Source organism: Orcinus orca, chromosome 18 (genome assembly GCF_937001465.1).
Source record: "Orcinus orca chromosome 18, mOrcOrc1.1, whole genome shotgun sequence".
NCBI lineage: Eukaryota > Metazoa > Chordata > Mammalia > Artiodactyla > Delphinidae > Orcinus > Orcinus orca.
In genome coordinates, this window is record NC_064576.1 from 43,288,098 (window position 1) to 43,311,522 (window position 23,425).

The 23,425-nt window shown below is 34.5% G+C and overlaps 1 protein-coding gene across 1 annotated transcript in view; it reads right to left on the reverse strand.

Moving 5' to 3' along the window:
* The window catches only part of KLHL1 (kelch like family member 1), a 229,288-nt gene that overhangs the window by 84,157 nt on the left and 121,706 nt on the right, over positions 1-23,425 (reverse strand). Inside the window, exon 5 of the mRNA XM_004282153.3 lies at positions 13,653-13,839. Within this exon, the coding sequence (XP_004282201.2) occupies positions 13,653-13,839 (187 nt within the window). The remainder of the gene's footprint in view (positions 1-13,652; positions 13,840-23,425) is intronic.

Below are 23,425 nucleotides of genomic sequence, written 5' to 3' on the forward strand. Positions count from 1 at the left end.
TTGGGCTCTTCCTGGGGGAAGGGGGCCTAATGAAGGTTTTTATTTTATTATTTTATTTATATCTTTGTGTTTTAATGATCATGCTAAAAGCTGTGATAAGTTACTTTGGAAATAATGAGCTGTATGAGTACGATTGGAGAGAGACTGGAGGTAGGGAGATCATTATCTAGTTTAGTAATGTGTTGTCAGGAAAAATGGTCCATTTGATAAACACATGAAATACCCCAGGTTTGCAGGCATAAGATGACAAAGCTTCAACTAAAGTAGTAGAAATGCTGATGTAAATCAGACAGTCCCTGATAACTGATTAACTATAGAGAGCAGAGTAATTCTGACAACTAAAATTTGAAGCCAAGTTAGATGGAAGTACTAATAGTAGGGTATAGTCTAGATATTAACAGGTTTTTTTATAGTAGGAAATATAATTACCTGTGTTGAATTATAGAACTTTTTATTTAATAAGTATACCATGTATTTCAGCCTAGAAATATTTAATCCCAGAAAAATAGGATTTTTATATTTCATATCTAAAAGTTGCTTTTTTCATATGGATAATTTTTCTTTGAGGAAATAATATACACATAAAAGTTAAATTTTAAAAAATGGGTATTTTAGAGCATATTTAATTTTTTCAATTACTTTCTTTTGTATTTCTTAAAATAATAAAATAAGGTTTATTTACCTGTCCTGGAATTTTTTCTTTATCCTGTACACTAGAGAACTAGTTCCAAACTTCAGTAAAATTATAAATAAAAATCACATATTAAGAATTAAAAGTATGTCGGAATTTTATGCTGATATTTAAAAAAGTCACTTTGAGCACATCTCATCATTAACAGGTTAAAGGTGGGAAAAAAGGGTAGAAGAAAGATCACCAATTTTGGAATTACACAGATACCTAGATTTAAAGTCTACCTTAATTTTAACTACTTACTAAAAGGTAAAAATAAGAAGTTTCTTAACCTCTGTCAAAATCAGAATGATCAAGAATATACTCTCAACCTAAATTTGCTGTAAAATGTAAATGAAATTTTGTATATAATGGTGCTTGGAAGTTAGTAAAGCACATGTTATTGGGGGGGTGTTGGGACAAGATGGCAGAATGGGAAGATCCTGGACTCCCCTCCTTCCACAGACACACCAAAATTACAACAACACATACAGCAACTATTTCTGAGAATGACCTGAAAACTATCAGAAAAGATTTTCCACAACTAAAGATAAAAAGAGGAAGCCACATTGAGATGGTCAGGAAGGGTGCAGATGCAGTCTGCCTGGGACCCACACCCCCAACACTGGAAACCAGGGACAGGAATGATATCACATTTGTGGTGGTCCTCCCTGAGAAACAAAGCCTCGAAACCCTACATGAATCTCCTGAACCCTGGGGACTTGCACTGGGAAGACAAGCTCCCACAATGTTAGAGTTTGAAAACAAGCAAGCTTATGTCCAGGAGAGGCAGAGGGGTATAGAAAACCAAAATTTGCTCTTAAAGGTGCATGCAAAACTCACTTTCTCTGAGACCCAACACAGAAAAAAGCACCTGAGTCATACTGAGGGGATTTATTGATTAATTTTAAGGTGTGTTTCTGAGGGACTGGGAGCTGTTAGAACTTTCTCTGGGTATAGAGGAACTGGCAAGGGCCAGTCATTTTTGTTTGTTTGTTTTTCCATCATCCTCTACCTAGCTGACCCTGTGCTGGTAGGTGTCATTTCTGACTCTCCCCACGTAACTTACTTGCACAATTCAACCCACCCCAGGTTCACCTGTGGACCTGACAAAGGCAGTGCTCCTCCAAAGTGGCCACCTACCAGACCCAATAACCACTTTCAGCTGGCAGCAGAGACCATCCAAAGCAGCTCCTTTCACCACCAGTCCTGGCAGGCACACTTGATTGGCAGTACAGCCTATCCAAGGTGGCTCTCCACCCTGACAGACTTGGCAGGTGCCCTTGACCAGCACTGATATTTCCCTGAAGGTGATCTCACACCAGGAGCCAGTCACACACAACAGAGTGCATGCAACATTTGTGACTAGGCCTTTCAGCCAGATGCATGGCAGGTCAGTCCCACACACTAGGTATATCCACAACAATCACAGCCCAACCACAACATGAGGGCACATGCAGCCCACACAGGAGAAAATCCTGGGTCACCTGGTTCTGGCAACCAGGCAGGACAGTGCTACTGGGTCTGATAGGACACCTCTACTCAAAACCACTCTTTCAAGACCAAGAGATGTAGCTGATCTACCTAACGCATAAGAACAAACACAAAGAGTTAGGAAAAATTAGACAAAGGAATATGTTGAAAATGAAAAAACAAGACAAAGCCTCAGAAAGAAAAAATAGCTAAATAGAATGGAGATAAACGATCTTCCAGGAAAAAGGGTTCAAAGTAATGGTCATAAAAATGTTCACTGAGCTCAGGAAAAGATGAAGGAACACAGTGAGAACTTCAATAAAGAGATAAAAATATATATAAAAAAAAACTATACTAGAGGGAGTCAACAGCAGATTAGATGTTGCAGAAGAATGGATCAGTGTAAAAGACCCAATCAGGATAGTAAAAAGAAAAAAGAAACCAAAAGATGAGGACAGTTTAAGGGAGCTCTGAGACAACACCAAGCATACTAACATTAGTATTATAAGCTTCCCAGAAGAAGAGAGAGAAAAAGGGACAGAAAAACTATTAGAAGAAATAATGGTGAAAACATCCCTAAACTGGTGCAAGAAAGAGACATTCAAGTCCAGGAAGCACAGAGAGTCTCACAGATGAACCTATACCATGACAAAATTATATAATCATCTCAATAGATGCAGAAAAAGCTTTTGACAAAATTCAACATTCATTTAACATACAAAAACTCTCAACAAAGTGAGTGTAAAGGGAACATACCTCAACATAATAAAAGTTATATGTGACAATCCCACAGAAGCATCATACTCAATGGTGAAAAGCCAAAAGTATTTACTCTAAGATCAGGAAGAAGATAAGGATGCCCACTCTTTCCAGTTCTATTCAAAATATTATTGAAAGTCCTAGCCACAGCAGTCACACAAGAAAAAAGAAATAAAAGGCATTCAAATTGAAAGGAAGTAAAACTGTCACTGTTTACAGATGACATGATACTATATTTAGAAAACCCTAAAGACTCCACCAAAAATATTGGAGCTTATGAATTCAGTGAAGTAGCAAGATATAAAATTAAAGTACAGAGATATGTAGTGTTTTCATACACTAATAATGTTCTATCAGAAAGATAAATGAAGAAAACAATGTCATTACAACAGAATCAAAAAGAATAAAATACCTAGAAAAATTTAAGCTAAAACATGAAAGATCTGTACTATGAAATCTATAAGACACTGATGAAATTGAAGACAATACAAAAAAATTGAAAGATATAATGTGCTCATGAATTGGAATAATTAATATTGTTAAAATGTCCATACTACCCAAAGCAATCTATGGATTCAATGAAATCCTTACCAAAATACCAATGGCATTTTTTCACAGAACTAGAACAAATAATCCTAAAGTTTGTAGGGAATCACAAAAGACCCAAATAGCCAAAATAATCCTAAGAAAGAAGAAAAAGACTGGAGGTATTATGCTCCCTGATTTCAAAGTATACTACAAAGTTATAGTCATCAAAACAGCATGGCAGTGGCATAAAAACAGAAACATAGATCAATGGAACTGGATAGAGAGCTCAGATATAAACTTACACTTATATGCTCAATTAGTCTATGACAAAGTAAACAAGAATATACCATGGGGAAAAGACAGCTTCTTCAACAAATGTCTTGGGAAACTGGGCAGCCATATGCAAAAGAATCAAACTGGATCATTTTCTTACACCATATACAAAAATAAACTCAAATTGTATTACAGACTAAAGTGTGAAACCTGAAACCATAAAATCCTAGATGAAAATGTGAGCAGTATGCTTTTTGACATCAATCTTAGCAATATTTTTTTTTTGTATATGTCTCCTCAGGCAAGGGAAACAACAGTAAAAATAAACAAAAGGGACCACGTCAAAGTGAAAAGCTTTTGCACAGGGAAGGAAACTATCAACAAAAAGAAAGACAACCTACTGAATGAGAGATGATACTTGCAAATGATATATTCAATAAGGAGTTAAAATCCAACCTACATGAATCCAAATCATAGAATTCAATATCAAAAACACAGCCTGGGCTTCCCTGGTGGTGCAGTGGTTGAGAGTCCGCCTGCCGATGCAGGGGACACGGGTTTGTGCCCCGGTCCGGGAAGATCCCACAAGCCACGGAGCAGCTGGGCCCATGAGCCATGGCTGCTGAGCCTGAGCGTCCAGAGCCTGTGCTCCCCAACAGGAGAGGCCACAACAGTAAGAGGCCCACGTACCACAAAAAAAAAAAAAAAAAAACCACACAGCCTGATTAAATAATGTGCAGAGGACCTGAACAGACATTTTTCCAAAGAAAACATATGAATGACCAGAAGACACATGAAACAATGTTCATATCACTAATCATCAGGGAAATGCAAATGAAACTCATGAGATTTTGAGATCTTACACCTGTCAGAATGGCTCTCATCTAAAATACAACAAATAACACATATTGGTGAGGATGTGGGGAAAAGGGAACCCTTGTATACTGTTTTGAGGAATGTAAATTGGTGCAGCTACTATGAAAAACAATATGGAGTTTCCTCAAAAAATTAAAAATAGAACTTCCATATTACTCAGCAATTTCACTTCTTGGTATTTACCTGAGGAAAATAAAAACACTAAATCAAAAAGATATATGCATCCCTATGTTCATTGCAGCATTATTTACAATAGCCAAGATATGGAAACAACTTAAGTGTCCACAGGTAGATGAATGAATACAGAAGATGCAGTATACATATACAACCGAATAATACTCATCCATAAAAAAATGAAACCTTGCCATTTCAAAAGCATTGATGAATCTAGAGGATAACAGGCTAAGTGAAGTAAGTCAGACAGAGGAAGACAAATATTCACTTATATGTTTACTCTAAGGAAAAAATCAAATGAACAAACAAAACAAAAACAGGCTCATAGATACAGAGAACAAATAGCTGGTTGCCAGAGGGGAGGGAAGTGGAGGGTTGGGCAACATAGGTGAAGAGAATTAAAAGGAAAAAACTTCAAGGTAAAATAAACATCACAGGGATGTAATATACTATATAAGGAATTTAGTCAATAATACTATAATAATATTGTATGGTTATATATGGTTACTAGAGTTAACTGCTGTCATCATTTCATAATGTGTTTAAATGTGAAATCACTATGTTGTACACCTGAAATTAATATAATATTGTACATCAACTATACTTCAATCAAAATATGTGTATAAATCATTGATGAAATAATTTTATCATTCCCAAATGATCAATTACTAAGGATAAATAACAGATTCACAATAATTCTTTTTTCTTGAGGAGTACTTCTGGGAAAGTTATTCAGGTAATGGCAATCTTTTGTTTACAGTTTCCCTTTAAAATCTTCCAAAGATTATAAATAAAGGAGAATTTCATAGTTATACAAAGTTTATATTGATAAATAGTATATATACACACACATACATGTGATTTTTCATTTTGGATATTTACTAAAATTAGCTAAATAGGTTGTAATTTAAGTATGGCAGATATTTACTGAAAGCCTACTCTAAATAACAATGCTTTCTGATGTTAAGAATGTAAAGTTCCTGTCTCCAAGTTGCTTATAATTTAGAAAAGGGAATTAATCTATTATATTAGAACAAATATGCTCATGAATTTATACTTGTAGTTCTGAATATTTGTTAACAATGCCTCAGATCCAAGATATGTATTGATTTCTATTTAAGCTCAGGCATGAATTTGAATTGTATTTGCTATGGGAAGAATATGTAAGGATTCAATCAAATTGTTAGTGAGTCATCATCTACATTGTAATCAGATTGCTCTAACTTATTACATGATATAATATAATACTTTGAGGTAGAATTATTATCTTCATTTTAGAGATGTGGAAGTTACATGTGAATATAGTATTACCAAATTTGTGAATATTCAAACACTGTCAAACCATGGAAACATCAATGGTATACTTTATAAATATGTAAAAAGTGGGGAAATGTCAGGTTTGCTAATAGTTTAATTCTAAACAAAATCCGTACTCTCCAAAAAGTATAGGGCATAAAACAAGTAAAATAATCTATGGAGGAAAAAATCAGGATACAAAAGAAAAAGGAGGCTTCTGCTTGATAGAGAATGGAAGACACTCCAAAGTGCCCTCTAATTAAAATACCAGTAAATCTGGGCAAATTGCAATAATAACATTAATTTTTTGCATTGCTGGACTTGAAAGTAAGAAAAAACTCCAAGAAAAAAACTTCAGCCAAATAGCTGAAGAACAGTGAGGTGAAACCTGGGATAGAGTTTGCTACCCGAGTACAAAAGATAGCATTTCCTTGGAGTGGATGTCCACACCTACAGTAAGATCTAGAGCATCTGCTTTGGGCCTAACATGAGGTGGGAGAATGATCCAGAGACTTTACATTAAGCCTGGAGCATTGAAGAGGACTGATAAAGCTGTATGTCACTGGTGGCCCTGGTTCTTTGTTAAAACTGACTTATGCTTGCTAGAGGAAAGTGTGAAAAGATTTTAATGTAAAATGGAACCCAAAAATATGAAATAGATAATCTCACGCATGCTCCCTGAGGGAGATAACACAAGAACCGAGAAACTGATTTCCCACAAATGCCTGATTTAAAGACCAAAATTTACCAATGACCGTCTGCCAAGAATCTCTCCCCATCCTCAAGCCAATAAACTAACTTCTTGGACTCTGGCTGGAGTCTGCCCTCTTTGCATTCCTTGCCCATAAATACAGCCTGCCCCAAACCCTCAGTGGATGAGCCTGTAGCTTGCTAGAGATTGCATCTCCAGAATTGCAATTCCTCTGCTATTCCTGGTGTCAGAAACAACAAACAATAGACTTAGACTCTCAAGCTTTTAGATGTTGGAGTTATTAGCTACAGAATATAAAATAAACCTGTGAAATATTTAAAGAAATAATAGATTAAAATTTTCAAAAAGCATGTAAGATGAGAACATCAGCAACATTATCATATATATCTCAAAAAAATTCGAAGAGAAGTTTCATAAATGGACAATGTTGAAATTACAAATTTGCAGGGGCCTCTGCTGTTAAGTATGGATTAGCTTGTATCAAATAAGCTATCTCCATAAGAATAACTATAAAGTGATAGTCTTAGAATACAAAATTTAGCTGTTTAAAGACATTAGAGATTAAAAAAAATGATATCAAACACTTAGGAAGACAAATCCCAGATAGAAGGGATGAGAATTGAAATGAGGCCAACATCCTTTGCCATTTTCCCCTTGGGAAATGGCTGATTCACAGGCAGCACTAGGCTGAGAGTCCTTGAAGCACTTGTTGGCCCAGGCTTGTTGGTAGCCTTATGCAGCTGGGGAGACACTAACTGTAGTTCAGGGCAACCAAGGTAGTCAGGACTTTAGACTCAGAAAAAAGAATGACAAGGCATTATTGCTTGTCTTCTGGGCACTTACTAATTTGTAAGACATATACAAGGAGAGACAGAAATCCAGGCAGAAAATGGAAGCTAAGATGCTAAAAAATTAGAACTGGTTCTTCTGAGGTGAAAATAAAATGGCATTCAGGGCCCAGTAAAGACCAATGACCTTGGTATACATACAGAAAGCAAACAAGGAGTAGGGCGACCCTCACAGATACTACATCTTAGCCTCAAATTATCTAATGCTTGTTTGGAAGAAGGTGTTTTGCTCTTACTTAAGTGTCTGTCAAAAGGAAAGTTATCTCTGAGAGAATTTAAGGTTGTCCATAGCCTCTATATATTCTCATACACAGTATTCATCATTTTCTCCAAAACTGCCAGGTATGCTATGCTACATACTAGATGTTTACAGCAAACTTGTAAAATATTTAATTATTCCTTATAAAATAGACAAAATGAGAAAAACACCTCAGAAGCTATTTCTATTGAACTTTATGCCAAATACTGTAGGCAATTAGTTCAAGAAACTGAAATAAAATATGTAATAATTGGAAAAATAGCAAACTAAAAAATATGTCACTCTTCAGCAGTATATTTGATGATTAAATACATAAAAAATTGAAATTACAAAAATATTCAATTTCATTACTAAAAGGAGAAATATAAATGTAATGACAAGAATACAGGGTTCATTATATTATTTTTTCTACTATTATGCTAAAATTTTTAATAATAAAAAGGGTTTTTAGACAGAAAATTTGTTGACAAGGCCCTAAAAATGGCACTATTTCCATAATTTAGTGCTACTATAAATTCTTAAAAATTTTCAAGAAAGAAATCAGCTCATATGTCACAAAAGCTTTACCTTCCCACCCAGTAATTTTCCAGCCAGTTATCTGTATAAACACTCAAAGCTTAGGAAAAACTCTTAACGTATGCAGATACTAGTGATGGTGTTATTTATAGAAAATAAAATGGATTATTCCACCAAAGTGTTTTATAATAGGATTAAGCTCAAGTAAACCGTGGCATTTTTAATGTGAATAAGAATTAGTAAGGTACTTGAAATGATGTATTTAAAAAATTTAATGAAATATAAATTTACACATATAATATAATTAATAAATAAAAGCAACAAAATAATAATTCTTAGGTATGTTAATAAATCTAAATATGCCTATATTTTGATACCAGAGAGAGATGAAGACAATTGTAAATAGGTAATCTCTGTATAAATGTAGATATAGAGTTATGTCTGTATACAAACATGTATACACACACACACACACACACACACACACACACACACACACACACATGCACATTTACAGAGAAATTTGGAAAAGAAAATATGCCACTCTGTTAACAATGGTAACAATGATTATATTTAAGTTATAAGCTCACAGTTGGTTTTCCTTTTCTTATCTATACTACTGTATATTTACCAGGTTTTCAATATATGTTCATAATTAGAATGAAATAAAATGAATCTTCAAAAAATACAATTTCTATGAGTACAAAACCAAATTATTTTTACTTGCATGGAATTTTCTAATAATCAACCAACATCAGAAAATAAATTCAATAGACTTTTTGATACAAATATTTTCCAGTAACCAATAGCACCAAATTTTATTTCATAGCTTACATGAATCATACATTAGTGTGAGACATTTCAAGCACTTGAGAATAAGCAATTAGTGTTTTACTTTTAACTCAACCTTCTAAAGGATTTATGATGATTCCTATGTGATTTGTAATAAAATTCTTACCAAAATGAAAGCATATTTATTGGTACAATTTACTGCATTGTTTTAAATCTGCATTTGATTTCAGTTGAAAACATTTAAAAAATTTGTCCTCCTAATAAAAATAGTTTTTAAAAATTCATTGACTTTTTCCGTATTTAATTTTATGTCCCCTCATTTTTCATTCATAGTAGAACAAACATTAATAAATATATTAATCATTTTAATTGTCCTTAAATATGCTATAAATTACTACATCGTTAAAAACTTATTTTTCAGTATTTTCCAGTATGGCAGCGAATTAAATCATACTTTCCAAGAGATACTGCTAACTTCATTTATGACTTGATTCTTTTCTCTCATACAATTCATGTGATTCCCAACTCTTAAATGTTGTTTGTATTGGTATAAAAGGCATTTAATTTCTACATAATGCTAATCATATAAATTCCACTGATATGAATATCTTGTTGTCCTATCTTCTTCCCTATGTCACATTACTATTATGTCATAGAACCACTATAGTCCATGCCTCCAAAATTCCTAGATGGCTTGGCCTTAGTCCATAATGTGATAAGGAAAGTCAGCCCAGGTTGCTGCTGAGTTCTCTGATGGTTTCTTTGGCACTGAACAAGCATGTTGGAATGCTGTGTATTAGTTTAGCCTCTTTACATTTAATCACTGTAATTGTTACAGAAACACAATACAGTATTGAGAAAAGATAAATTAGACTAGAGATTTTAAGTGACATTCATGGATTTGAACAGGCATCTCTCTGATCGCAAAGACTACTTTCTTCACTCGGAACATCACCTGCTTTCTATGATGTCTAGATTTCAATTCAGAATCTATCATTCTTATCCTTTCCCTGAAATCTGCTGTGTCTTTCCTCTACTACCATGTGGCTTTCATTTCTCCACTGGCTATATTTCAGCCATAAAGGATTTCTCTCCATTTTTAAAGATATCACTCTTCTTTAGCTGTAAACCCTCACATTTGATTTATCTCTAGTCTGGAATTCACCACCACACCTACTCTGCTGCTCCAGTAATGTGCTAAACTAATGCCTAATAATTCTTTAGATTTCAACTAAAAACAGCAACAACAACAAACACTTTCTCTGTACTTCTCTACTCTTCTAGACTAGGCTAGGTTGGCTCCCAAGCATTATACTGATTTCACTTGCAATTCCATTCCTGTAACACTCATTTTATTCACAAATATTTTGTTTACTATTTGCTTTCCTAGAGTAACTTGGAAGCTTTGTGAGGTAGGGGTAATATTCATAATGTTCACAAGTTCTTAACACAGAGCCGGCACAAAATAGATGTGCAAAAAGTGCATCATTATAGGATGCATGTATGTGTGGATATAAGAAGAAAGGAGGGGAAAGGAGAGAAAAATGCTCTGAATTTTCTTAATATTTACAGAAAATCTGCAAGAGTTGTACTCATAGTTTATCAATCCCATAAAATATCATACAAATCCCAGTAACTGTGGAGCTGAAGAGGAATTCAATAAAATGTTTACATAGCCTTATGAGGCACAATATGAATATGTAAATAATTCCAAAAAGCACACTAAATATTGCATATCATTGTATTGTATTGTAACATACTGTATTATATTGTATTGCATTATTTTTCAAATTAGTCATGCAAAGTAAATTCCAATGTTTTGCTATATTTTTTCTTTTGATTTCCCTGCCTCTTTTTACATTTTAATTTTCCTCATTACCTTTAAAGAAAAGAAAACACAATTTTAAGATAAAATCTTAATGCCTATTTAGAGAGAGCACAAGTTAATAAAGGTGTAGAAAACAGCTTTTAAGCAGTAAAAGCACAATGCAAATACAAGGGATTAACTTGAAAATGTCCTAGTTGTTCTTTAAATCTCTTGAAACTGGTAAAGTTTCTGCTGCAGCAGGAAAAGTAGGTTCTCTGAGGTTTGGTAATGTCAGATTTTTATCTAAGTTATGGGATATATTTAATATCCAATTCGTAGAGTGCAGAGGATATGGTAAGAATTCCTAAAATTTCCTTCAATTTTTTTTCTATTTTATTGCTGATTTAATCAGGAATATCTTTTTAAATCCCTTGTTTTGTCACACGCTTTTAATCTTCTGGACTACTGGATAAGTGGAACAATAGCTAAATAATTAGTAGTGTTCAATTATAAAATGAAAGATTCAAAATCCCTAATAAAGTTCAATTTCTTAAGAATTTCTTCAGCCTCAAAAGACTGCTGTGTAAAATTAGACAAATTCAAATGCTGACAAAGAGCTTAACTCAAAAGACCCCCCCATACTCGTATTATTTTATGCTATGGTAATTGTATTTAAAGTCGTTAAATTTAAAAATTTAAATTAGTCATGTCTTTTGGCTCTTCATAGCATAGTGATTTTTATACTAATGTTAATTTGTTGTTTATTGCTCAGTCCTAGTCACTGGCTGGCCTGATTTCATCAATGTTCTTTCTTTATTTTTTCAATGATATGTGCATATTTACAAATGGAATTTATCTTATACAGGCATTCATTCTGTAGAATGCAGTGTTCTTGAAAAGTAAATGTCATTCATTAGACCTTAAAATTTGATAAACATATATAACATCATTGTCCTTTTATTGATATTTACTTTTATAGGTAAAATGAACTTATTAAGATGTTACAATAGGGCTTCCCTGGTGGTGCAGTGGTTGAGAGTCTGCCCGCCGATGCAGGGGACATGGGTTTGTGCCCCAGTCCCGGAGGATCCCACATGCCGTGGAGTGGCTGGGCCCGTGAGCCATGGCTGCTGGACCTGAGCGTCTGGAGCCTGTGCTCCGCAATGGGAGAGGCCACAACAGTGAGAGGCCCGCGTACCGCAAAAATGTTACAATAAAGTTTGTATGCTTCTGCTCCAAGAGATGGCAAATTATATCACGTGCTGTGTGTTATTTAGTATTTATTACTCTCATAAGGACTACATGGATACAGGTTAATAGATTTGTTTTCTAAGCTTGAAAAACATTTTTGGGGACATTTCAATATAATTTCTGGCTATTTTTGAGAGAGATTTGTATCTAAGATATTTTGTTTCACCACTTTATAAAAGAGGGTGTTAAGCACTATATCATTTAGAGGGGAAATTTTTGACTTGGTCTCTTAAATAATAACATTAAAGAAAGAGCTAGAAGTGGAGAGAGACAGGGAAGGAGGGAGATTGATGCCATTTCCTTAGTTCTTAAAGTGTCAAGTCATTTACCCTTTTTAACTAATAGTTAAGCTCTTGAATATATATGTTAATATTTTAATGCTCGTTTAATCTGATAATCACTAGAAATCCATAGCCCAGCAAATAGGAGTAAATCTTCAAAAAATTAAACTAGTGAAAATCATTTTATAGCCACAGATATCTTCTTGGCAAATAAAAAATGGGAAATGTGTGTTGTTCTCTATTGATTACCTGAATTGTTTCCCTTTGCCTCCTATTTTGGGATCTCACTTCACAGTAGTTGAGGTAAGTTCTGTTGCTTCCTCCTGATTCTTTAACAACAGAGTTCCTTTAACAGAGCTTGAATATGTGGTCATACTCTATGTTTGCCAACTGTATTTTGTACATGTATAATAAATGTATTATGGATAATTATGTCACCTATTAGACGCAAACATAGGACACTTACATTATTTGTCTTGTGTACTTGTTCAGGAAAATTAAGACACATAAAAAAGGCTAAAGAGAACAAACATTCATGGAGATTTTCCCACTAACTATAGAAAAGTAAGAACAAAACCTTCGAATGTATGTATTTGGTCTTAAATCATTCACTTCCTTGTAAGAGTAAAAATGGTAAAAAAAAATTTAAATTTGTAAATGATACCTGCCATAGTCAGTACACCCATTTATAATTGTCTACTTCTTTGTCTGGCTTCTGTATGAGATTCTAAACCCCTCAAAAGCAGAGACTCGCTCCTTCATAATATTACTCTCAGCAAGCATGTGGCTGGCAGATTACATTTCCTTTACTTAGAATAGAAATACATGTTTCAATATATCCAACAAATTATTTGGCCCGTGTTTTCTAGGTACTTTTAATCTCTTTTTCATTTCATATGAAGTCTTGTACATAATGCATGAGATAAAACATTTAAAGATGAGTAAGAAGCAGAAGCAGCAACTACAGATTGAAAAAATGGAAAACTGAGAGGTGTCTTAACTTTTCCCTAAATCTTAAATCTTAATGAATAAAGCTGTGATTCTGTGAAGTTTGTTGGTATTACACAGGTTACAACCATAAAACCACGTCATGGTGTGATACAGTGTGTGTATTACTAAAGATCTAGAACTAAATACCTTTGTTGTTATCCATTCCTCCCACTGCATACAGAGTTCCAACTGTAGATTTTCTAGGTTTAGTTCTTGGACTTTGCATTAAAGTTCTTCTTTCTGGCAATAGATGGTATTTCATTGCTTCCAGAATCAGCTTTTGACATTCCAGATCATTCTTAAATAATGTATGGTTTTCTAGGTCAGCCAATATCTGTGAATAATGCACAATCACTGTTAATAATGATTTTTATAGAGATGAGCATAAGCTATCAAATGAAAAGTAGAAGAGGGATGTAAAATATAATAAGAATTAATTACACTGACAAATAAATATGAGTAAAATGCATGGCTTCCAAGAGAAACAGAACGGATATTATTTTTGATTCCATATTATTTATTATCATTTTACCACACAGAGTATAAAGGTACTTCTAAAGATCACATTTTCAATTCCCTTTCCTTTTCAAGAAAGCTGTTCACAAGTCAAATATAGTAGCCTATTTGGCCATAAACATGTCTGGTGAAGTAAATTAAAAAATAAAGTTCAACAAATTAAGTCCTAACAAGCCTATCATAAATATTCACATATTTACTTTAAGATGTTCCAAGTATAGTTTAAATCCCTTTCAAACCGAAAAAAATCTCAATAAAAATAAAAATTTATGCCCGTAACATCTTTTTAATTATGCAAGCAGTTGAAAAGCTGTACATCAGACAAAGTAATAGTTTCCAGCCATGAAACTAAAAAAAAATTTACCAAAAATGCAGCACCTGAGGGAATAATAGAGTGAGACCAGAGTTTTAAGTTCTATTATGTCTCCCTTTTACTACAGAAGGTTATCATCTCTACAAATTATTTTCTGTACATTTCTTTGAATGTAACCAAAGTATCTTTAATTTTCCTCTCTCTGTCCCTCTTTAGATTTTCTTTTTCCTTGACTGTTTCAGTATCACATTCTCTTCTTTTGTTCATGAATCCTGTTTTACTTCAAGTGAGTTAAATCTATCATATGGATTTACAAAATTAATAAGTAGAAAATTTAACATTGACTCACTGATCTTTTCGTCTACATTGATAAGACACTGTACCACATTGGTACACAAATTTATTGAGTGAATAAATTAATAAATGATAGCAGCATATAATTAATTGATTTTAACACTATAATTTGAATCTTAAATAAAGTTATTTAACCATTGTAATAAATAAATTACTGGTGGAGATGTCAGAAAGAATATAAAAACACATAAGATACTCATATATATAAGACGTGGGAAAGATAACAGAATGGCTCTGAGGCTGAATAAGGAGTATAACATATTAGAATTACCAGATACTTTGGAATATAGAAGGGAAGATGTTTAGTTAAAGTCTTGCTTATGCTTCTCTTCTTATATATTAAAACTTTAGTTGCCTTCCTACCCATTTCTTTCTTTTTTAAGGGACTACTATTTTACTTGTAAGATATTAATGAATAGAAACCTTAATGAAATAGAGTTGGGGGCTCAGAGGGGGAGCTCTCATACTCTGAGACAATAGTAGAGCCAACAAAAAGAAGAAAGACTCGCCTTCTTTCATGGCAAGGACTCAACCCATGAAAAGCCAGGAACGAACTCATTTGTTTGCTTAAGGGAACTATTATAGTTTTTAAAATTCAGTAAGATGATATATACATTGATGATAAAGCTGAGGCTAAAAACATTGATTTTATCATCTTTTTGGATAGCTAAATATTTATATATTTCTAAACACTCATACAATGTATATAAGGACTATTTCAAAATGTTTATGGATAATATACAGTTATAAAGAAATGTATGGAATCCTGTAAAAATAAAGTATCAGAGCAGAGTCAACTCTGAGAGCCTAGGTTTAAAATACTTTCAAGTAATAATTTCTAAAAGGAAATGAATTTCTCAATGTTGATAGATGTATGCATAAAAATATATTACATGTTATTTATTTTAAAGTATATCCTAGAACTTGAAAAAGAATACATACATATATATTTATAACTGAATCACTTTGTTGTATACCTGAAACTAACACAACATTGCTAATCAGTTATACTCCAATTTAAAATAAAAATTTTAAAAAGATGCAAATTCAAAAAAAGAAAAAAAAAAAGAACTCCTTAGACCTAGAACTTAGATATCAGACTCCCTAGACCTCACTGCATGTGTGGCAGTCCACTTGGTCTTGAGTAAGGCTTGTCTTAAGTTTCAAAATCTCCATTTATGGGCAAACACCTCCTCTCCAGGCCTCTTCAAAGCCCACCTGGGCCTCACATGTCTGCACGTATTATAAATGGTTAAGAAACAGAGAAGAAGCCAACAGATCACAAACTTTTACATAGAGAGGTCAGCAGAAGGATCAACCATTAGAAAGACAGTGAAGTTGGTTTTGAATGAGTTTAAAGCATCTCTGCTTCATTCTCTCTCCAACTATCCAAACCACACTTCCTGGGGCTCATGAGTAAGGTGGGCTGGCACTCCTCCCCTGGGTCCCCTTCATCCCATCAGGAGGCTGCCAAGTTTGCTCTGGCAGGAACCACACCCACCAACTTCTCCCTGTTTAGTATCTCTGTTCCGCCATCCCCAAATGTCAACTGTCTAATCTGATGAACAGTTTCTAAATGTGAGAATGCCTTACTCAGGAAACACATGGTTTATTTAACTCGAGCCTTCTGAAGACAGTGGCCCTGTTTTTCTTGTTTCTCCCAATAAAAATCAGCTCATAGCAAGCCAAAAAAAAAAAAAAAAAAAAAAAAAGATCTGGAAGATATACAATATAAAATTAAAACTTATACTTTATTTCTGTAAAATGACAGATATTCTGTACTTAAATGATATTTTCCATTTTATTAACAAATCATTTTGTAAAATTTCTTAACTTTAGTGTACCCAATCATTTGAAAAAGTTATTTATTTTGAAAAAAATTGAATTCTTCATAATCTCTGTACTTATTACTGTGTGTTTTCAAACTATTACTTGTAACTATTTCTCACTTATGAGTACTATATGACTTGTGTCTGTATTTCATCTCCCCTGACATTTTTTAGGATTATTCCATCCCAAATTCAGGCACAAGTTCGGAATAATAAGATGGTTAAGCTATCCTTTAAACTTGGACTATCTTTAGATTTTCTGCAATGATCCAAGATTAACACAAATTTTTCTCCTCACTATACAATGGAAGTTAGTTTTGTTTTTTACATTCTTAAATTTTTGAATAAAATTAAACTACTGTAACAGTTCCTCTGCTTGTTCCACTTAGAAAAAATATCAATATGTTTCAATAATGGTATACTACTTTGAAACATAGTCATGTTTATGTACAAGAATTTGTACAGTAATTGTCTATAAATCAGATTTTATTCTTAGGATATTATATACTAATACCCTTTCCAGTCAAAGATAATTATAGTACAACTTAGTTTACAAGAAAAATGTCCTTGGAAGTTTGTCAATATCTTCAGTTAGATATGTTCTTACGCTTGGGATAAAAATTGACTATGTCCCTATGAGTTAATTGTGCATTAAACCTCAAGAAAAGATCTCACTATGTGCAAAATAATGTTTCAGAATATTTTGTCATGTAGAAAATATGTCAGAAATAAGAATATCCTTAGACTTAATATGAAGGACAGCATAGGGTGTATTAATGATTAAGACTGTAAAATTCTAGGAAGCTGATCCATCCGAGGATCCATGTCAGCTAGGCAGTCACTTTGCAAATATGATCTACCTCTCTATAACATTGGTAGTTTATCTTTGTGAGTAAATAATGACCATCAAGTTGTAGGGTAAACCTATCGTGGCAGAAGAGAACTGGGTCAATAAACATATATGCAAATCTTGTGTATGATATTCAGAAATGACTAACATAAAATACTAGAATAATATATCCCTTAATAGCTAGAATACTCAATAGTAACTTTGTTAGTTCCAGTTGCCAGAAATGTTATAAATTTTTAATTAGAATAAGGATGTTCTTTGAAATTGTTTATATTAAACATTATTACTTTATTTTTGTACATTCTTCTTAAAGTTTACTGGCTTTATCACTAACTTCACTTTAATTAGGAAAAAATGAAAAGAAATACAATTATTTAAACAATACTTCTTTCAAATGACCATTACATTTGTTATTAAAATACAAATAGTTTTGATTGTTAATGGTTTGAGGAGTTGAACCACATATTAGCACCATAAAAATATTTAATGCGGAGGACCTTTAAGATGGCAGAGCACTAAGATGTGGAGATCAAATTCCTCACCACAAATATATTAAAAATGCATCTATATGTGGAACAACTCCTACAGAACACCTACTAAACGCTGGCAAAAGACCTCAGACTTCCCAAAAGGCAAGAAACTCCTCACATACCTGGGTAGGGAAAAAGAAAAAACAGAGACAAAAGAATAGGGATGGTACCTGCATCTCTTAGAGTTAGCTGTGAAGGAGGAAATTTTTCCACACACCAGGAAGCCCCTTCACTGGCGGAGATGGGGATTTGGGCAGGAAGCGGTGCTTCGTACTGACGGAGGAGAGAGCAGCAACAGGGATGCAGAGGACAAAGTGGAGAGATTCCCACAAAGAGGATCAGTGCCAACCAGAACTCACCATCCTGAGAGGTTTTTCTGCTCACCTGCTGGGGTGGGTGGGGGCTGGGAGCTGAGGCTCAGGATTTGGAGGTCAGGTCCAAGGGAGAGGACTAGTGTTGGCTGCGCGAAGACAGTCTGAAGGGGCCTAGTGGGCCACAGCTAGCCGGGAGGGAGTCTGGGAAAAAGTCTGGAACTGCCTAAGAGGCAAAAGACCATTGTTTCAGGGTGCACAAGGAGAGGACATTCAGAGCACTGCCTAAACGAGCTCCAGAGATGGGTGCAAGCCACGGCTATCAGCATGGACACCAGAGATGGGCGTGAAACGCTAAGGCTGCTGTTGCAGCCACCAAGAAGCCTGTGTGCAAGTACAGGTCACCATCCACACCTCCCCACCCAGGAGCCTGTGCAGCCCGCCACTGCCAGGGTCCTGTGATGCATGGACAATATCCCCAGAAGGACACATGGCACACCTCAGGCTGGTGTAACATCCTGCGGGCCTCTGCTGTGCAGGCTTACCCCGCATTCCATACCACTCCCACACCCCGACCTGAGTGAGCCAGAGCCCTCTAATCAGCTGCTCCTTTAACCCTCCTCCTGTCTGGGCAAAGAACAGATGCCAGAGGGCAACCCACATGTAGAAGAGAGCCAAATCCAAAGCTGAACTCCAGGAGTTGTGTGAACAAAGAAGAGAAAGGGAACTTACTCCCAGCAGCCTCAGGAGCAGTGGATTAAATCCCTCAGGAGCAGTGGATTAAATCTCCACAATCAACTTGATGTACCTGAATCTGTGGAATACCTGAATAGAAAATGAATCATCCTAAAATTGAGGTAGTGGACTTTGGGAGCAACTGTAAACTGTAGACAAAATAGACTTTAAAATAAAGATCATTACAAGAGACAAAGAAGGGCACTACATAATGATCAAGGGATCAATCCAAGAAGAAGATATAACAATTGTAAATATTTATGCACCCAACATGGGAGCACCTCAATACATAAGGCAGATGCTAACAGCCATAAAAGGGGAAATCGACAGTAACACAATCATAGTAGGGGAGTTTAACACTCCACTTTCACCAATGGAAAGATCATCCAAAATGAAAATAAATAAGGAAACACAAGTTTTAAATGATACATTAAGCAAGATGGACTTAATTGATATTTATAGGACATTCCATCCAAAAACAACAGAATACACATTCTTCTCTAGTGCTCATAGAACATTCTCCAGGAAACATCATACCTTGGGCCACAAATTAAACCTTGGTTAATTTAAGAAAATTGAAATTGTATCAAGTATCTTTTCTGACCGCAGTGCTATGAGACAAGATAACAGTAGCAGGGAAAAATCTATAAAAAATACAAACACATGGAGTCTAAACAATATACTACTAAATAGCCAAGAGATTGTTGAAGAAATTAAAGAGGAAATCAAAGAATACCTAGAAACAAATGACAGTGAAAACATGATGACCTAAAACCTATGGGATGCAGCAAAAACAATTCTAAGAGGGAAGTTTATAGCAATACAATCCTACCTCAAGAAATAAGAATAATCTCAAGTAAAAACCCTAACCGTATACCTAAAGCAGTCAGAGAAAGAAGAACAAAAAACCCCTCAAAGTTACCAGATGGAAAGAAATCATAAAGATCAGATCAGAAATAAATGACAAAGAAATGAAGCAAACAATAGCACAGATCAATAAAACTAAAAGTTGGTTCTGTGAGAAGATAAACAAAATTGCTAAACCATTAGTCACACTCATCAAGAAAAAAAGGGAGAATACTCAAATCAATAGAAACAGAAATGAAAAAAGAGAAGTAACAACTGACATGCAGATATACAAAGGATCATGAGAGATTACTATAAGCAACTATATGCCAAAAAAATGGACAACCTGGAATAAATAACAAATAAACAACAATGACAAATAAATGACAAATAAACAAATTCTTAGAAAAGCACAACCTTCCAAGACTGAACCAGGAAGAAATAGAAAATATGAACAGACCAATCACAAGGAATGAAATTGAAACTGTGATTAAAACTCCTCCAACAAACAAAACCCCAGGACCAGATGGCTTCACAGGAGAATTCTATCATTTAGAGAAGAGGTAACACTTATCCTTCTCAAACGATTCCAAAATATAGCAGAGGAAGGAACACTCCCATATTCATTCTACAAGGCCACCATCACCCTGATACCAACACCAGACAAAGATGTCACAAACAAAGAAAGTTACCGGCCAACATCACAGATGAACATAGATGGAAATATCCTCCACAAAATACTAGCAAACAGAATCCAACAGCACATTAAAAGGCTCATACACCATGATCAAATGGGGTTTATCCCAAAAGTGCAAGGATTCTTCAATATACTCAAATCAATCAATGTGATACTCTATATTGACAAATTGAAGGGTAAAAACCAGATGATAATCTCAATAGATGCAGAAAAAGCTTTTGACAAAATTCAGCACCCACTTATGAAAAGAACTCTCCAGAAAGTAGGCATAGAGAGAACTAACCTCAAAATAATAAAGGCCATATATGTCAAACGCACAGCCAACATCATTCTGAGTGGTGAAAAACTGAAAACATTTCCACTAAGATCAGGAACAAAACAAGGCTGTCCACTCTCACCACTATTATTCAGCATAGTTTTGGATGTTATAGCCACAGTAATCAGAGGAGAAAAAGAAATAAAAGGAATCCAAATCAGAAAAGAAGAACTAAAACTGTCACTGTTTGCAGATGACATGATACTATACATAGAGAATCCTAAAGATGCTACCAGAAAACTGCTAGAGCTAATCAATGAATTTGGTAGAGTAGCAGGATACAAAATTAATGCACAGAAATCTGTTGCATTCCTAAACACTAATAATGAAAAATCTGAAAGAGAAATTAAGGAAACACTCCTATTTACCACTGCAACAAAAAGAATAATATACCTAGGAATAAACCTACCTAAGGAGACAAAAGACCTGAATGCAGAAAACTATAAAACACTGAGGAAGGAATTAAAGATGATACAAACACAGAGAGAGATATACCATGTTCTTGGGTTGGAAGAATAAGTATTTTGGAAATGGCTATACTACCCAAAACTATCTACAGATTCAATTCAATCCCTGTCAAACTACCAATGACATTTTTCACAGAACCAGAACTAAATATTTCACAATATTTATGGACACAAAAAAGACCCTGAATAGTCAAAGCAGTCTTGAGAAAAAAAAATGGAGCTGGAGGAATCAGACACCCTCACTTCAGATTATACTACAAAGCTACAGTAATCAAGACAGTATAGTAGTGGCACAAAAACAGACATATAGATCAATGGAACAGGATAGAAAGCACAAAGATAAACCCATGCACATATAGTCACCTTATCTTTGATAAAGGAGGCAAGAATATACAGTGGAGGAAAGACAGCCTCTTCAATAAGTGGTGCTGGGAAAACTGGACAGCTACATGTAAAAGAATGAAATTAGAACACTCCACTTCCTATGACCATACAAAAATATAAACTCAAAATGGATTAAAGACCTAAATGTAAGACCAGAGTCTATAAAACTCTTAGAGGAAAACATAGGCAGAACACTCTATGACATACATCACAACAAGATCCTTTTTGACCCACCTCCTAGAGAAATGGAAATTTAAAAAAAAATGAAAAATGGGACCTAATGAAACTTCAAATCTTTTGCACAGCAAAGGAAACCATAAACAAGGTGAAAAGACAACTCTCAGAATGGGAGAAAATATTTGCAAATGAAGCAACTGACAAAGGATTAATCTCCAAAATATACAAGCAGCTCATGCAGCTCAATATCAAAAAAACAAACAACCAATCCAAAAAATTGGCAGAAGACCTAAATAGACATTTTTCCCAAGAAGATTCACAGATTGCCAACAAACACTTGAAAGGATGCTCAACATCACTAATCATTAGAGAAATGCAAATCAAAACTGCAATGTGGTATCACCTCACACCGGAGAATGGCCATCATCAAAAATCTACAAACAATAAATGCTGGAGAGGGTGTGCAGAAAAGGGAACCCTCTTGCACCTTTGGTGGGAATGTAAATTGATACAGCCACTATGGAGAACAATATGGAAGTTCCTTAAAAAACTAAAAATAGAACCACCATATGACCCAGCTATTCCACTACTGGGCATGTACCCTGAGAAAACCATAATTCAAAGGGTCATGTACCACAATGTTCATGGCAGCTCTATTTACAATAGCCAGGACAAGGAAGCAACCTAAATGTCCATCGACAGGTGAATGGATTAAGAAGATGTGGCACATATATACAATAGAATATTACATTACCATAAAAAGAAATGAAATGGAGATATTTGTAGTGAGGTGGATGGTCCTGGAGTCTGTCATACAGAGTGAAGTAAGTCAGAAGGAGAAAAACAAATACTGTATGCTAACACATATATATGGAACCTAGAAAAAAAATGGTTCTGAAGAACTTATGGGCAGAACAGGAATAAAGACGCAGATGTAGAGAATGGACTTGACACGGGGAGGAGGAAATTTAAGCTGCGATGAAGTGAGAGAGTGGCATGAACATATATACACTACCAAACATAAAGTAGATAGGTAGTGGGAAGCAGCCACATAGCACAGGGAAATCAACTCGGAGCTTTGTGACCACCTAGAGGGATGGGATAGGGAGGGCGGGAGGGAGACACAAGAGGGAGGGGATATGGGGATATATGTATATATATAGTTGATTCACTTTGTTATAAAGCAGAAACTAACACACCACTGTAAAGCAATTATACTCCAATAAAGGTGTTAAAAATATATTTAATGTTTTTTAATCCTGTGTGCTTACACCTAGACACTACTCAAACTTCATTTTCCAAGAATATTTATATGAATTTATTTCAAATGCTTGCTATAAATTGGAAATTATGATTCTGAAAATATTGCTTCATTAAAATAAAATGTACTATTCAAGTATCCAGATTTTACATTGGTTTTCCAACCTCCAAATAAGAAAACATTCAAATAATTGTCTCCTTTCTCTATAATTACCTTAATGTGTCAAAGACAATACTCTCTTGGCTAGAATCTGTCATGATTCTCTGCAGCAACTTGCATGTATAAATACTACCTTAAATTGTAACACTGTAACATTTCTTTTATAAGTAAACAA